This window comes from Aptenodytes forsteri, unplaced genomic scaffold (assembly GCF_000699145.1).
Source record: "Aptenodytes forsteri isolate BGI_AS27 unplaced genomic scaffold, ASM69914v1 Scaffold81, whole genome shotgun sequence".
Classification (NCBI taxonomy): Eukaryota; Metazoa; Chordata; class Aves; order Sphenisciformes; family Spheniscidae; genus Aptenodytes; species Aptenodytes forsteri.
Window position 1 is genome coordinate 106,419 of NW_008795259.1, and position 18,344 is coordinate 124,762.

At 40.4% G+C, this 18,344-nt stretch overlaps 1 protein-coding gene across 1 annotated transcript in view; it reads left to right on the forward strand.

Annotated features, from left to right (window-relative positions):
• The first annotated feature begins 483 nt into the window (after nucleotides 1–483).
• LOC103898850 (orofacial cleft 1 candidate gene 1 protein homolog) overlaps nucleotides 484–18,344 on the forward strand; it is a 28,048-nt gene continuing 10,187 nt past the window's right edge. Inside the window, exons 1-3 of the mRNA XM_009279217.1 lie at nucleotides 484–495; nucleotides 6,768–6,834; nucleotides 7,135–7,311. Of these exons, the coding sequence (XP_009277492.1) occupies nucleotides 484–495; nucleotides 6,768–6,834; nucleotides 7,135–7,311 (256 nt within the window). The remainder of the gene's footprint in view (nucleotides 496–6,767; nucleotides 6,835–7,134; nucleotides 7,312–18,344) is intronic.

Genomic DNA, 18,344 nt, shown 5'->3' on the forward strand with positions numbered 1-18,344 from the left:
AGCATTCCTGAGTCTGGCAGCTTTGCTACTGTAATCTTCAGGTTAGGTATATTCCATAGCAAACTCTGTATTGTTTTAGCAGTAACTGCTTGTGGGTAGGAATTATCTATTTCTGGGCTACTTCCACTCAAAACCACATCTTTGTTGGTCTTACTTCATCTGAGCTTAAACTATACTTTTCTTGTTTATCTTTGTTTGTTAGCTATTTTTTTCACGTGGTCTGATGCAAAGTTGTTTTCAAAAAGATGAAGTGACGGAACAGCACTATATCCTCCCTTTGCCCTTTGGCAAGGCAGGAGCAGGGACTGCAGCAGGAAAAGACCTCCCATCCTGGCAGGTTTCTAGGCTGGTGCTCTGCAAGTCTGCATGTTAAACCTAAGGGTGTTAATGACTGTATGCAGACTGAAAATTCAGATGTGCTCCCTCTCTTTTGTTGCAGGAGGAAGTGTTTTGTGCTGCAGGTCTGAGAAAGGGCAGGCTGGCATGGAGAAAGAGGTAAGTGAAGAAAAACCACGCTTTAAAACAGAAAAATTAAAAGGGCTATTCCTAGCATTGCTATTTCATAATATTATTTGTAGTGTGATGGGAGGGAAGTCAGCAGACGCGTAGGCTCCTTTATATCATTGACAAGTCAAGGGGATGATTAACGAGAGTACCAGACAATGTAATGGTAGGAGAAGGCCCACAGAAGTTAAACAAAAGTGCCTTCAGAATTTAGAGAATTCCCATGATCCATAGTAGGACCTCATTGTGCTTGTCTACTGTTTCTATTTTTGATTAGATTTATAAACACAGCACCACATATTTTCATGTGGCTCATAGCCCCAGGGCAGAGCGAGATTGACTGTGCTGAAACTGTGAGGCTTGTGAATTTCGGGCAAGGGATGGAGTGAAATAAGTAGTGTAATTGTTTTTGTGGAGTGACCGTGGGACCTCCTCTGTTCTGAATTACACATGGTTCAACCCTTTGACCTAACCAACCTCGGCAATGCCTGGTAGATCTCCTAAAGCTGTGCTGAAAGGTCCTATCAGTGACATGTTGGAACATTATCTGTCACGTGAGATGTGTGCCAACAACCATATTAAACTACATTAATTACTACTGAGGCCATGTTTGTGACAATCTCAACTTCATTTAACCCATCATCATGTTATTGTTTAAACAGGAAGTACAAATGGGGACAATTTATGAAATAAAAATGCAACACCAATGTTTTCTGTAATAAATTGTATGTTTTACTTCGTTTTATTTCCTGTCTATTTTTTTCTCTCCCAGCATTTTTGTTCTTGTCATCAGCTCTGTAGCTTAAGTTTTTGAGGGCTTTTCTATTTTAAGAGCAAGCAAGAAAAAGACGAGTACTTAGTAACTAAACTAATAAGCCAGTGTAATTGTTATTTCTTTAAATGATACCACAGTTGACTGAAAGTGCCAATGTTTGTTTTCTAGCAAGAAGCAAACATGCCATAAGGTAGTTTATGTAAGGCTGAAAGATCACACGTGGGTTATTCGCTTGAGGTACACCTTCACTGCTTTACACTCCAGCTAGTGCACCTCTGCATGGTAATGCTTGCACACCTCTGGATCAGGAGTGAAGCATGCATTTCTTTTTAATTCTGAGAGAACAGTTTTCTCATGGGCCTGTCCCTGTAGGTAGCGAAGCATACTCTGAGTCCTCCAAAGGCAGCGCAGGTTGTTTTCTGAAACAGTTCTGAATTTTATAGGGGGAAGAGTCAAAAGCTTTCCTGTGTGCTCCTGCATGGGCAGTGTACAAATTCGATTGTGCCTAGCTGTGCCCAGTATTATATTAGACTAGACACATCTTCCACCTACACACTGAGCTGCTCTTTTTTGACAAGGCTTTTCCTTTAGCCTTGTTCTCTAGCTAGAACAGGCTTAAATGAAGTGGGTTTTTATTTATTTATTTTTTAATTGCTGCGGAGTCAGCTAAAAAATGTTTGACCCTACTAAGCATCATTCTCATTAGCAATGAAGAGTTTGCTCTCTGCAAAATCTAACATGGAGCGCTTAAAGCAGACAGGTGCAAATTACAAGCTGTTTCTCTTTGGCTGCCACCCCTTAAATAGACAAATAGGCTAGGAGAAGGGAAAAGGTTCCAGCTCCAGCTGCATAAAGGAAAGCCTTAACAGGGACTTAGCAGCTGGTTGCAAGAATTAAATGCTGTAAATACCAACTAACGCATTTGTGTGTGCTTTCACAGCGGAATATGTTTTTAGTAAGGCTCCATCCCTTTTTATGCGAGAGGATCATTCTTTGAAAACTGTGCTCTGCTTTGTGTTGAAAGGCTAATGCTCTCGCTGAAGTGAATGAGAACAGAAGCCAACATACCTGTTCCTGTTTACCATCATTACACTCCTTAGAGCATTTCAGTCATTATTAGGTTCTTGGAGCCCTACCAGATTGACAATATTTCCAGCTACTTCTCTTTTGGCTGTATTCAAACAAGGCCCCAAAGGAAAAAAAAAACAAAAAACCAACAACCAACCCACAAACAAAACCATGGATGAATCTGCTGAGCTAGTTTGCTGATGTTAGAAACAGTTGTTCATATTAGGAACACCTAATTTAATTTCATGAAAGAGACATAACATGCCAGTATGTGTATGAATCTAAGGTATGCATTTCCTAAAAGGAACTAAAACTCTGTCATTCCAAAGTTGGTCTTCTTTTTGACTTCCAGCTTGCATGGGGACTGCTGTCTGGAAGCAGTAACTTTAACTTTAACTCTAAGGCTGCTGATGAGGTCTGTCTGTGTGATCTTCGTAAGCAGATAAGGGTAGGGAGACAGCTCAGAGCAGAGCTTGTTTACAGCAGGACAGAAGAAAACAGCTAGACATAAATGAGGGCTGACGGTTTCATGAAGCACAATTGGTTGATCACAGATTCAATATGACTGCCCTGAACTGAGCGATGATCCGTACAGTATGCAAAATTCACTTTCTTGCTGGTCTGTGCCCACCAGCCTTCCAGCAGCTTTCCCAGAGCCCCTCAGCCACGGCTTTGAGTGGAACCAGAGCTGAACGCAGCATTGTTGTACCCAATTCCTTTTGACAACAATCACATTCTTTTAAAAACTTCATAGGTTTTAGTTGTCACTGGTTATAAATGAGGGTTTTTTCCCTTGCTGTTGCTGCTGCTGCTGCTATTGCGGCGCTCGCTGCTCTCCCGCAGACTCGAGTACGGTGGGTCTTGGTACTCCTGGTTTTCCTTTGTTTCAATTGGTATCGGAAAGCAGGCATTGCGTTTTAATGATGATGGCATGCAAAAAGTCATTTAAAGATTTAGGTCACTTTTTGAATGACGTGGCGATTAGTCTGCGCTGTGCTCAGACACTTCTAACTCCCGTTGTCTTTGCTGTAATGCAACACACTCAAGGTAAAAATGCATTTTTTTAAAAAAAATAGTTAAAAGGCAAGACTTTTTGTTTTTCACCAACTCTGGTGGAGCTTTGAGATATGATGAATTGCCATCAGCAGCAGTATCACCCTTTAAACTTGACTTTGCAAGCAAAGGACATCCCCTTTCTATGTGCTGGTGGACAGGTCTGATGTGTATTGTTTGTGGATGCAAGTTGGACCACCTCCACCACAGGTGTAAAGCAGCACAGCCTTTGTATCACTTGAGGCTCTGGCCTCAAGTTGTGTGACTTCGCTTTTTTGTAGGAATGCTTTTTTCTGTTTATTTTTGGATAATGTTCTATAATTAGAATGGCAGCTTTCTGTATGGATGTGTGTTCATGTGCATTTGTCTAGGTATGCTCACACAACCGGACTTTGCCTGCAAATATGGCAGGTGGTCACTGAAAGACTTTTATTCAATTTGCTATTGGAAACCTAAGTTTTGCAGGTACATGTGAACTGATTAAAGAACAATTGCTTTAGACATAAATTTGCATAAATACATAAATTAACTAGTAGTGACTAACGATAAAATGAATATAAAATGCCACTGGATAATTTCCTGCCTATTCTCTGATGAGAAGGCAAAGAATCATAAAGATAAGGGGGCTGGGGAAGGGTAAAAGAGAGAAGGATGAGGAAATTGGCTGGAGATATCTATGAAAGGAAAATGTCTTCTAATTTCCTCTGAAGCACAAAGTGACAAGAAACATGTGTTACTACACAAAGGCCACCACCGAAATACTGTTATTCTGTTATGTTGAGAAGGCAATAAAGGTAAGGGGGCTGGGGAAGGAAACCTAAAACGAAGGACGAAGGGAGAGTGTAATTTACACTACTTAAAGGTGCTCATGTGTAAAAGAGAGAAGGATGAGGAAATTGGCTGGAGATATCTATGAAAGGAAAATGTCTTCTAATTTCCTCTGAAGCACAAAGTGACAAGAACATGTGTTGACTACACAAAGGCCACCACCGAAATACTGTTATTCTGTTATGTTGAGAAGTAACACTGGAAGAATTTCTCTCTGCTGTTGAAAATCAGGTGTTGCTTTCATTCTAAAAATACAAACTCATGAAAAGCACCTGATCACATTAAGGGACAAGGGCATAATTTCTTCTGAAGTTCTTTGTGAGTAAGTAGGAGTCTCAAGCCTGTACATTAACTGCGTAAAAATACTAATTTGCGATTTAGTGAGTGAAGTGCCAAAGAACGTAGTCTATTGTGTCCCTGAAAAAACAAAATTTGGTGCTAACTATACTGAATACTTTAAAAAAACCCAAAAAACTCCAAACAAAAAAAATCCCCAAACACACACACACAAACATCAAAACATCAAAACCCACTATGTATCTTTATTAGGTACAGGAGAGGAGGAATACATTTTTTTTCTTCCTGCTGTGGAAGGAGCTTATGCATTTTACAGACTATAACAATTGAAAGTTGACTATGGCCAACATAGCCTGCAATTGGTTTTGCTGGGGAAATCTGACATGCAGAAGGAACACATAGAATGTAATGCAGATCATCTTAATTCTGTCAAAGTTACGGATGTATACTGATTTACACCAGTTGAAAATTTGTCCCAGAATTTTTGTCTAGATGTTGTTTTCTTTAGCTGTTAACATGAAGTTTAAGCTTTTGTGTGGTGATTATATGCAGTATAATAAGAGTAATTATCACACAGCAGTGTTACAAATACTGCTGGAATCTTAAAAACTGACTCGATTAAAATTTTGTGGTATACAGGAATGCAGCAATACTTTAATATTGCAAAAGTGATATAATTCTAAAGATACTAACTGAGCTAATATGTATTTTTGACAGATTTTTCAGTTGGGAAAAAATCAGAAGCAGTAGGGTGCATTTCTGAACCTATTGAACTCCTGTCAAAATTATCATTAACTTCAGTTGTGCTGCATGTGGCTTGTAGGAATTAATTCTGTTATAGTATTTATTTATTGTAGTTTCCAGAATGTGTCTAGTCTTTTTTACACATATTCGCTTTTTAGTAGGGTAGTAGTCTTAATTTAGAGACAGTCCACTATTTTCAGATTCAGATATAGGCACGTATGCATATATACATGTGTATATATATGAAGATATTAATATCTATATTAATCTGTCAGTGCTATGGTTCAGTTATTTTTGACAGATTTATTGATTGTGTCTGCTGCAAGCGTTGCTTTTTTTACTGGAAATTGACACCCACAATCAAATGGGAAAGATGGATGCTGTAAAAATTGCAATTTTTCAATGATTCTTGTAATTAATCCTTTTGTATTGACAGTTTCCAGGAGCTATGTTGCCAGGAGTGGTCTTTATCACTGGACAATTAAGCAACTGGCTTGAAAAAATAATGCTGTTTTTGGAAACTGCCATGTGACGTTTGAAAATAAATGGGTCTGAACTGTTTTCTTACGTTGGTTTTGGCTTTGATTAATACTCCCAGATGTGCTTTGTTTTAGGTAATCTCTGCCTGCTTTGACTGTTAGCATCTATTATACGGGTCTGTAGCCATGCACGAGCCCTCATGTGACTCTTGCTAGTGCCGCTCAAGGTATTATACAAAGACGGTGTTTAGCACTTGGGCCTTCCTGATGGTAGTAATGTGACTGCATTTTTTTTGAGCCTTGCTTCTCCACAGGAATTAATGTGGAACTTGTCAGAGTTTAGGTCCTCCAAGATCTCCTGCTATTTGTTTTCACTGTAACTGTTGTTGACATCTCTCTAATATTAAATGAACTTTTCATCATTGTAATGATTCCTGCTTCCCCTCTCCCCTGGACCGTGATCTCTCTTTTGTGACATCTCGTCGTAAATTGTTTTGGAGTTATTTTTATTTTATTGCCTCGTACGAAACGGTAGAGCTCGTTCATTTTTAGCTGCTCTGTGATGAATAAATACACTGGTTATGTAAGTGGACCTAGAAAACAAGAGAACGGGGGATGTCAGGGTAGTCTGTCTATAAATATGCTGCATAACCAAACTTTTCTAAATGAAGTGCTGCAGTTCTGCAAGTGAAATAAAGCAGTTGCTGTTGAATGCATACTGTAAGGACAAGTCTTATAATGTTCTTCATTTGTTGAGGTTTCTTTGCATTAATTAAAATTGGGAAAAAGCAAAGTATTTTAATGTGACCTTCATTTGGCATTTGTTTTAACTTTTCTTCTCCTATTTTATTTAATTCTTCCACTTCTGTTGTTCAATTAGTGTTTGACCCCTTTAGCAGAGATGTAAATTAAATGACATTTCAATGCCATCCCATATTTAAAATACTGTGTTAGTTGTGGATCATAAAGGATGATCTTCGTTCTTTAGCTAATTTATTCATTTAACAATTTCCCTCCAGAAGTTCCAGCAGAAGGCTCTGAAGCAAACTAAGCAGAAGAAATCCAAGTCGGCTGAATTTCTGATGGGTGAGCCTTGCTTGATGAGTTATTGCTCATAATTTGTGTAAGGATTAATTAACTAATTACAGACAAATGGCTGTGGGCGAAATTTTGCTCTTGCTTGTCAGGGTGCAATTTGTAATTATTTTAATCATTTATTCTTTTTTTTTTTTTTTAGAGTTAATTTTAACCTAATTCTGTTTTGGCGACATTTGAGGACGATACACTTGAGTCTTTCAGCAAAGGAATTACTAGAAGGAATTTTCTGCTTGTCATTGAAATACATTTTGCTATAACGTGCTCTTCTGACCTCCTTGTTTTCTGTAGTAAAAGAAGAGAGAGCGGCAACAGAAGGCATTGAAAATCCAGCTTTTAACATCAGCAGCACAGATCTTTCAGCATATCAGCCTTCAGAAGAGAAAGTTATTAGACATGACAAGCCAGATAGCACCCTTGCAGCTCACCAACAAAAACTCAGGCTGCAAGCCCATGCTGAACCAAGAGGTGAGACATCAAACCTGATTAGCCTCAAACGCAGCAACAGTGGTTGTGTTCCCCATCCAACCTGCATGCACTGTGGCCTGTGCCGGGCGTTCCCGTCCTAACCTGTCCAAACAGGCGCCCCTGCAAAGCCTGGATGGGAAACCCAAAATACTGCCAAAAACATCGGCTGTCTAAATATTTAGAGACCCGGGCTCCATCTCCGTGCTCGGGTCACTCCCCGTAACAGGGGGTGCAGGTTGCGCGGTGCTCCCCACCAGCGGGGGGGCGGGGGGAGTACAGGGGGCAGGCTCTCATGGCAGCGCTTCCCCGTAATTTGTGTCGGGTTGGGTTTCGGAGGCACCGCAGCTGGTCCGAGCGCACAGATGCTGCTCCCTCGCTGGCTCCCAACCATTGAGTAGTTTTAAACAGCTTACAGATCCATGATTGATTGTTGTTCTCAGGTCTCCCATATGCCCTCAGTCAATCAGCATCTTGCCTCTACTTCATGTTTCATTATTTTTTTCAGCCAGTGTTGCTCAGATACTTGGAGCAGAGTCCTGTTCGCTCAGCTTGTCCAGGAGGAGCGATCCTGGCTTTTTGATGCAGCACCCAAAAGAGACACTGCCTCAGGAAGCAATCTCTGTTTACTGTTTAGGTTCATTCAAACAGACTATAAGGATCTTTACTGATGTCAGTTTTCCTTTTGCAGAGGTTTGATATCTTTTAACCTATTGTTTAATTACTCCATTTTGAATTACTATTACTGCTGAATGTTACAACCAATGGTTATTTTTACTTAGTAATCCAGTGAGGAAGAAGGTGAGGAAAAGAATTTAAAGGCCTCTTGTGAGCTATATGAGGAAACTCTTGGGCCAATATTTAACGTAAAAGCAAAAATGCCTGAAGTCAGACTCAAAATCTTCCCTAAATACCCATTAAAAAAATTTACCTTACTGGACTATGTGGTCTCATTAACTTCAAGTGGACTACGTGCATCCAAGGTCTGAGACCTCCCAAGGTACCAAAGGAACTGGTATGACTTTGAAAAGTCCTGATCACCCAGCATTTCCCATTAACTCGCAAGCAGCAATGCTGCTTGCTAAGTACCCTTGCATGCCAGCCCAGGTATTTAAATGGGTAAGTGCAGGCTGGTGAGCAGAACTTCAGGCATTCGCTTTTAAAACTCTGGACCTTGTTGTGTTAAGATTTTATCCTTGTGGGAGTGGAGAGCCCACGGCTCCTAATGGCCTCTTGCAAAATTAGGTTTGGCTTTCCATTTAGCCTTCATGTGACTCTGTGTAGCGCCGCACGGAGCAGGAATTCTTCGTCTTTCCTTTGCAGCCTGTCAGAACAGTGATTAAGCAGACAAAGGGATTGATTGTTTTTTAATGAAGTAGTCTATCTGGCAAAAAATGAAGTCGGGCTCGCTGGAGACTATCCATGCTTTCAGTCGCCTCTTCAGAAATTCATGAATAGTTCCCTCAAGAAAACAACACATTTTTTCAAAAGCCTGAAATGTGTTTTTAAACATTTTGATTTTTCATCCTAAGTAGCATTTTGTTCAGAAAACCCTAACTGAATATAATATTTGTGAAAAGAGTAGAAATTGTTACATTTCGCCTGGAATGCAGTGCCTTGCTACACTGTTAAGTGTTTCTGTAATGGGAGAGGAAAGCTTGCTGAGAGTTGGAAAATTTTGTTTCCCAACACTGTGTCTCCCTCCTAGACCTTCTGTTCATCCAGTTAACCAAAAGATTAGTTATTCACGTAGCTCTGCCTCTAAGTCATGCGGCTATTAAAAAAAATAATAATCCATTTATGCCATCATAAAAAAGCCTAGATTGGAGGAGACCTCTAGAGATCATCTGGTCCAACCTTGCATTAAATTATTCTTAGTCTAACCTATGTGAGGACTTGTTCGGCAATCACAGGGGCCAGTTCAAATTTATCAAGGGCTGCTAATAAAACAACAGCTTCAAGCCTGTCCAGAAACCTGGGAAAAAATTGGACTAAACCTTCTGGTATCTCACAAGTTAATTTTCCCCATTCCCAAGTTGACAATACTTCATTAAAGAGGGAAAGGGAAAAGCCAACTTCATAAGTAAGTGCAGTATCACACGAATTTAGTAATGTATAAATGGTTGTATTTCACAGTCCTTGGTGAAGACTAGGTCTACAGGTAGCTTATGCCTTCTTGTGGCAATCTGTTGTGGTTTGGGACCACCAGAGCCCACGGGGATCAGTTCCTTGAGCCTTCCTTCCTTTGCTTTGCTCCATGTTCATAGCCACTTTGCATAGCTGCTGTCATTTCAGCTCATAGCAAAAACACACGTGGTGTTGAAAGCTACGACTATCCTATAGCACAGGGGAAACTCTTCCACAGCTTCCTCTCCTGCCCCTCAGCTCTCAGGAGCCACTGTGCTGTTCACAAGAGAGCTTTTTAGCACAGAAGTCTCCTTTTATTTCCCTAGGAGGCACGACTTGCACCCCACACTGGAAGCTGTTTCTCTAGGAGGGGGTGCCTACACACATGCCGGCATGGCTTGTTGCCCCAAACTTTGCTATGCCAGTAAAATGACGGTCCTTTTGCCACTTCATGCCCAACTTCCTTACCTTAAGGGACATGCCTGCCAAGAACAACAGCACAGCCTGTGTAAAATAAACGTTTTAGGCCCCTCCACCGCTCCCTTTCACTTTTCTCCCCTTTTCTTCCCCAGATGCCAATAAAATACTCCTCCTTTTGGGGTTTCCTCCCCTCCACAACTGTTGGGTGCTCTGCCAGATCTCAGCCCCCAGGCTTAGGTTCAGTTACTTACTCAATGGAGAATGGCGTTTGTCAATTCTAATGCTCAGTGTTAAACTGTACAGTTTAAAAGCAGTTATAACCTTAAGCACAATTATTTAATCGCAGCATTTAGCAGATTACAGGTTGAAGACACTATATAAACAAATATCAGGCTGGATTTTCAGGCTATGTACTTGAAGGGAGGGCATGGAGATGGCATTGCCTTTCCATTATCATTCCACCCATCACCCGTGTCATTAATGGCAACAAATAATAGCTACAGGGGTTGCTATCGTTTCCTCCATCTTGCAACAGTGTCACAGCCTGTTCCTCTGTCAGTAATTGCTGCAGGGAAGTGTTCTCTAGAAAAACCTCCACCTATTTTTGAGATGCCTTCTCACACACCTCCATGGTGTATCCCAGTAAGGATGCTGGGAAGGAGTGTGAATAGTCAGCTGAGTGTTCAAGACAGCCTTAAAACCTTTTCCTGGAATTTGACTATGTCTGCACAGGAGGCTGCTCTGCAGAACGCGTATCACTTAGGGATTAAATAGCCAGTTCAGAGGTCCATGATATTGCAACTTGCCTGTATCTGCCCCCAAACAGCTTAATTCACAGGTATGTTTGTGCTATATTGACTTTTCCATTCCCTTTCCTCAGATAACAGAACATCTCCTGTTCTCTCCAAAAGAAGAGTTTGTGAACTGATTCTTGTTTTCAAGAAACTGATGAAATCTTTCCAGTATTTTTTTTCAGAGGCTTTTTCACTTTTCAAACCAGATTGGTGAGGACTGTTCTTGTGATGCACAGTGCAAGGCTTCCGCGTGCTTTGCTTGTGGGGAAACTGAGGCAGAGCATGAGGCCTTATCTGCAGTCACCCTGTAGGCCTGTGATGTAAATAGAAACAAAACCTCTGATCCCTAGTCCATTGCTCTGTTTGTTAGGCCAGTCTGCGTCTCATACTGTCGTATTTCCCACGATAGACAAAATTCCAAATTTTATCATCACCGGTAGACCATTGTTCAGGAATAGGCCACTGAGTAACTCTTTCTGCCGTATGCTTCCCATCATTGCTCTTATATGCTGAAGACCTGGTACTGCTGTTAAATGTTATAGTGACCCAGGGGAACTGGCTGACTATTTACTCAGCTTAATCTCCTGATTTTCAGCCAGGTAATTGGTTGCAGTGATTTCTACCCTATTTTCTCTTCTTGATTCTATGCTGACTCTTCGCTGATCGCTCCTATCACATTCATTTCTTTCACACATTGCTTGCAAAATTAAGGTCGTCTAGCAGTGGCCTTGACTTTGCCAAACTGTGCCATTTATTTGTTTCTGAAAGTACTCAGAGTTTCCTTGTGACTAAGTCCGAACAACTCTTCTGCCTTTCCTCCCCTCGGCAAATGTTGAATTTACCAGAAATTTTCATGTTGGCCATCCCAATGGGAGGTCTAATAGACAAATTTCCCTGGGAAAAATATTTGGGCTTAGATCACCCAAACCTGGAGTGACAGGAACCTACGTCCACCTGTTTCTCAATTGCCAGGTGCCTGCTCTCAGGGCAAGCCAATATCGGCTTTTCTCTTTTCTCCAGAGGGGTTTAAACCCAAAACACTTTGTAGAGTGCCCTAATGTTCAGGCTGGCTTCGTAAAGTCTCTGCCCAGCAAAGGGCTTTTAGCAAACCGTCATGATGGAAGCACCAAACCTCCAGGAATGCACCGTCTTTGGCTGATGGTAGAATATGAGGGCAGTTGCTCAACCTCAGATGGATGATGTATGTCACAAGCAATCCCTTAACACAGGACTACTGTACTTAACATTTTATCATAGGCCTGTAAAGCAAATGTTAATCTACTTTAGCATTCAATACATTTTGCCCTCAGCTGCTGTGATCAGAAAATGTGCAAGTGGCTTATACTAGTTTGTACTGTTTAGTGTTCACCACAGCCACCGAGCTACACAGTCCAACTAATCCTGAGAAGAGCCCTGCGCGATGGCACTGGTCACATTTCTACAAGATAGGTAAAATTTTCAGCCCAAGCATACAGAGGGAATATATGTCAGAAGAAATTAGACTGTGATCTTTCTGGGGTGCCGACCGTGCATGTAAGCCACAGAATCCAGGCACGGGGCTTTTTGAGCATCCTCCCTGCCTTGCACCTGGTGGTTGCATAGACACCTTTGGAGACTGGGATACTCTGGCTTTTGCATGGAAGATGAAAGAAAGGCTAATTGTGTTCTCCTGTATCCTGCGCATTTGTACAAAGGCTAGAGGCAGTCTGACCCTAAGTGTTGATGATTCAAGTTAAAATTGTCTCCAGATGACAAGAAGCGTTCTTTTTTTTTCCCCCTATCATCCCCAATACACAAATCTTTTTTCAAAACTAGATTATCTCCTAAAATCAAAAGCTCTAATTAATTCTACCATTTTATCTGCAACAGGCGCTGTTAACATCTCATATCATGCTCCAATAAATTTGCCCACAGAGATTAACAACATTTGAGGGGGGAAAAAAAAGTGGGGGGGGGGGAAGGGAAAGAAAGCTCTTTCGATTGAAGACCAGAAACTATTCTTCTAATTAGCCCAGGTACAGTGTGGCATTAACATCGCTATACTGCTTCTGGAAGCAAAATAGTGTCTCTGCGTGGCGCGCTGCTGCACCACCTCCTAGCTGCAGAGCTCGGTTGGATGTACCTAACACGGTGCTGCATGCGTCCTACGGGGAAAATCCCACTGTAAAATAGAACAGTTCTGCTCCTTACCAAAAGCCAAAGTAGAGAGAAGCCTTTGCTAAAGAACAGTTACTGCCGAAGGCAATTCAACTGTGGCAGAGCAATGTAAGCCCTTTCTTGCTCAAGTGCGTAACTGGGCGAGAACCTTGACCTGGGAATATGCAGACAAAAAAAGGGCTTTGTGAAGGAACCATGTGGGATACCAATTTGATGATAAAAATACCAGCAAGCGCATCAAATTCAGTCTGTTTGCAGAAAACTAGAGGCTGAAGCTTTTTGAACAGGATCTAATTTCATTCCAAAGAGATGCCAGTTACCCACTGGAAAGATGGTAAGCGCAGATGAAAAAAACATACATCTGCTGGAAACTCCCATTTATGCTGCATGTGAAGGAAATGGGAGCTTGCAACATTGGCTATTTGTGTTGGACAAAATGATTTGCATAAGGATGGGACCAGAAATATGAACCAAAACCATACCCTTTTTTTCTTAAACAATGGCAAAGTTTATATCTAATAATTCAAGTTCTGTGTATGTGGTTCCATGCGTTCTGATTCCAACAGGGGCTTGAAATGGAAATGCCAAACCCAGTATGCAGGGCATGATGGATCACCATGTATGCATAGGAATAAAAAGGGTTGTCATTGGAAGTAATTTTGCGTTGAATTACACAAGGTGTAATCCAATTGAAATCAGCAGAATGGCACAAGGTGTAATGTAGTGTGCAAAACGTGATCCATTGCATGCAATTTCAACAACACGGATACTGTAGCACTCATCTAAGTAATGTGCTAAAATTGAATTTGTGAAAGGTAGGGGGAGAAGAATTGTGAAGAATGGATGCGTTTTATAATTGGGAAATACTCTTTCAGAAGGTGACTGAATATATATTTTTAAGGCTAATTTATTACACTTGGAAATTGTTTGCTTCATAATAGTGCTGTCGGACCCTCGAAATTCAGGAAGTTCCCTCACCGGAATAGTGTGGGACCAGCCAAGCCTGCCAGCCTTGGGAGCTCTCGGTATCCATTTTCCCCATTGACATGTGTCACATTATCTAATAGCGTTCCTAAATGAACTCCGTCATCATCAGTAAATCTTTTTCTCACGCCTTCGACCAACACCGTTTCCCCAGGAAATGCAGCAGGTCTCACGCTGGTCCCTTGGCACAGTGCCCTCTGTTGCCTGCAGGGGAAAAAAAAAAGAAAAAAAAAAAAGAAAAAAAAATAATGCCCATGCTGTACCTTTGCTTAAACAGCAGCAAATGTGGTAAGACTTCCAGGAGCAGAGTGGGGGGGGGAGGAAAAAGTGGGTGCCGTGAGTGCGGTGCAGTGTTTTTCAAGTGTCGGTGAAGGCGCAGCACGGTCTGCGCTGCTCAGGCTCATGAACGGCCCCTTTGCCAGCATCCTGTCAAAGCTGACAAGTGAGTTTATTCAAGGCTTGCAATATAAACATAAGACACAGTTACGTGGTTTACTCATTACCTACGGTCTCCACTGAGGATAAGGAAAATGACATACAATAACTTTAAAACTTTTTAAAAATTGAGAGGTCGCCCGGTGATGGTAGTGTTTAATAAGCTGTGTTTTTAAGATATAGTCTACTGTCCAGTCATTTGCTTAATGCTCTTCAGTTTGAGGATGCCATTAATGCATAATTTTTCATTGAATTCTGCCTGGTACTCATGAAAATTTGAAGCTCTGTGTAAAACATTCTATCCCCCCCATGTATTTGGTGATAATCTGGAATAACTTCGTGCTTCCCAGGAAACTTATTTTAGATCTACATCTAAAATAATATAGGTAATATTTATCTATACTTATAGATGATAATGTTAGATGTAAATCTAAAATAGTAATATGTCTTAATTAAAGCATTCAGCTTCTATATGTAACCTTGATCAGCCTATGTAAATTTAATTAAAGGCATTTGTAATGGCCACGAGCTGAGGTAAACGTAATAGATATCATGGTTCAGTAATGACAATTAAAAATCCAAACTAAAAGTATAACTTCTGGTTAACTCATAATAATTCTCTATTTTTTTTTCCTTGACAAAATGAGAACGGAGAGTTAACATTATTTGTGGATTACATATTAATTCACTATGTTCTTCAAAATTAAAGTTTTAACATCTTCATAACATTTAGATGTGGGTAAATCTAGCAACACAGTTTTGGAATAAAAACTCAAAACGTTTTCTTGTGAAAGTTTCAAACTTTCCTAAATTATTTTCCAGTTTTAAATCACTGTTTAAATCAACTAAGAACCTATAAATTCACCAGAAATCCAGTCAGTTTTTCACTGTCCAGGAACTCTCACTGCCTATGCAGTTTTGGTTGATGATTTTTATTTTTCTTCACTTCTGTATTCTGTGAGATTTTTTTTTAAGGGGGCAGGCTTCTTTCTCCTCTCATGCTTTAATTGTTTTGAATGATTTTTTTATAATTCTTTATAGATTTTTTTCAAAGTGCAGATTAGAAGCAAAGGTCTGTATCTACAAAGAAGCAACTTGCAGATATCAAGCTTTGTCAATGTAGGTACTGAATCAGGAAAACAGGTGAGCGGTAGTGCTACTCACAAAACCCACCGTGACTTTCAGGGTGACTAAGTGAAGCAGTTGGAAATGCAGGAGGTGGGACCCTTTTCTCCCCTTCCTCCTGATCCCAAGTCTTAGTTCTTGCTGGCCAAGTTAAGGTGGGCACCTCTCTTTGACAGGATTGTGGTCTGACCCCAGGATGCTACTTTGGCTCACGCGGTCGCATACTCTTCTCATAAAGAAACTGGGAAATATGCTAGCACAGAACCTTACTTTTGGGCTGCCCAAAGGGCCGTATCTGCAAAGTAAAATGAAAAGTATCTCTAGGGAAATAGGTTCGATTCTGTTGAATGGAGACAGTGAGTATTTACCGTGGTGTTCACCAACAGGAGTTGCTGCTGAAATCAGTGCTTTAAGACAGCTATCTGGAAAGGAGGACTACTCTCTTCCATTCCCAGCTGCATCACTATGTTTCAAAAGCGCTTTGGGTCAAAATGCTGTCTCAGAGGCATCTTGGAAAGATGAAATTCAGTCTGTCTTATTCTATTGTATGCAAAAAGCTTTTATGAGTTGCCTTAGTAATGCCCAGTAATGTTCTACCAAGTCATTGGTAGAGACCCGTGTTGACCACACTGCTGCCTGAAAAGGGAGAGCTGTTACTTAATAAGGCAAGCTTGCTCAGACCATAATCTGCATTGTCTTCTAATGAAAGCTGGCTCATGCCAAAATTTTTGCTTTTATCCTGAAGACCCAGCATCACTCTAAAAACAAGCACCAGTAAATGCTTATTCAAGCTTTTAGTAATCGCTCACCTGGCTATTAATAATGCCTTCATTTTTACATTGGTCAGGAGGCACTTAACAAATCCAGCAGTTTTGTCTAGTCTTTCATTAAACTAAAAACCTAGATCAATAGTGCAATATGAATGGAATAATTGCCTGTCGTCCAAATTCCATGCTGTACCCTTGATATGATATTGATACTGGCTACCTGATCTCTTTGTGGAGTAGAAGACGTTGTAGAAATGCAGTTTAGTCATGCCATTTCTGTGGTATTCTCAGGATATAGACTGTATAATTGACTACAGACATCTCAGCTTAAAAGCCATCTTAGAGTTTCATCCAGTCCTAGTAATACGTGTGCAGTCCCATGGGCTGCATCCAAGGATTATGCTAATTTTATTAGCAACTCTTCTTGCTTTAATTAAACTGTATAAATTCCCACCTGGTCACTGTTGTGCCAACACCCCTCTTTCCATTTTTATTTGAATTTATAGATAATCTGTGGTTTTGCACTTCAGTTGGGATTTCCTGAATTATCTATTGTGTTTTCCACATGAAATAACACAATTTTGAGGGGTGAATAGGGTTTCAAATTGAGTTAATGGGTTTGAATGAACCTCTGGATCAAAGCAAAGACTTAAGCTTCTAAAGTTGGCCAAGTCTTTGTAGGAGCAGGTATTCAAAGTAACTTGCTTTCTGAAAGCAGCAAGCTCTACACTGCTGTTCAAAATACCTGCAAGCAAGCTCTGTATTAACATTTACTTTACTGTATTTATACCACAAAGCAGAGCAATGCGAATTCCTTAGTGGACTGTTAATTTACATGTTATACACTTTCAAATATTTCCAAAAGCAAATGTGAAATGATTAGTAATCTGTTCACATGCTCACAAAATGTTATTAGCAAAATGCCTTGGGCAGTATGTTATGTTGACTAAAATTGATAATTTTGTAGTTTAAAACCAAAGCAACTCCCCCTGCCCCCAACAAATCTTAGTACCTGCCCAGAGCCCAGACCTCCTGGTCACACCAGTTCTCAAGGTGTATGTTGAGCTGAGGGGGGGAAAAAAAGACCAAAATACCTACAAAAAAACCCCAAGAGCAGTCATCTAAGGTTTGCAGTGACTTCAACTCTTCAGAAAGCCTCACTGAAAGTCTTCTGTGGAGTCCTGCAGTTTAAAATGGCTTGTTATCTATAAAATCACCGTAAGGAGGTGATTCTGCATTTACCACTCATTCTACCTATGTAGGTTTTGAAGTGTGTACGTTGCTCTGGAGAAATCAAACCTGGTTGTTCTTTTTACTTCTGCATAACTTTCTGTCTCCAGCTGTGTGCGGTTCTGACAGAGCCAAAGCCCCGGATGAAATATTTCATACTCCTCAAAGAAGGGTTGAGGTTGTTCTTTTAAAGAGGACCAAAGAGCAAGCTGTTTAATAGTATTTGTCAACGTATCTCGTTTTTGAATAATGGTTTCCATGCCTCGCAGACTCAAATATAACATGACACTTCCTCCTAAATGCCAATTATTCTGTCCAGAAGAGTTGCCCAAAAGTCGTCTCCTTAGAGTTTCACACCAGACCCACAGGATACAGAACATGGGGTATTAAAATTCAATAAAAACTGTTGTGATATTAAGACTGTGCAAAAAGCCTATGCACTAGCTGAGTATTGCTTGTATGGTTGCAACATACTTTCCAGCAATTTACATTTACAGCTATGAGGTAATTGAATAAAGAAATGCATCATCATTTTCTTTTTTAGCACATGGGTGAATTATTTTACCAACATGTGAAGGGGTGTTCATATAACATCACAATGCTTTGTGCTAGAGAAAAACAATTACAGTGAATAAGGTAGAATGGCTCTGTTATTGCAGTACATAAGACTTTGATTACATACTGCCAAGATTCATACCAGCCTAGTAGTTGTTGACAGATAAAGTAACAAAAATGAAACTCATTTATTTTTTCTTTATTGAGACCTCAAGGTAAAGCAAATTTTCAGTTCTTGTACTTACTACATTGAAGGAACAGAGACTGACAGTCAAAATGTGCCAGTCCAGAAATATAAATTAAACCTAGTTTCATATCAAAGTTTCATTTAGTCTCTGAAAAGGAGCTGCTGCTTGGATTATTTTTGATCCTAAAACAAATACACTGTAGACTACTATAATGTATCTTGGATGAATTAACCCCCTTGTACATTTATCTCTTA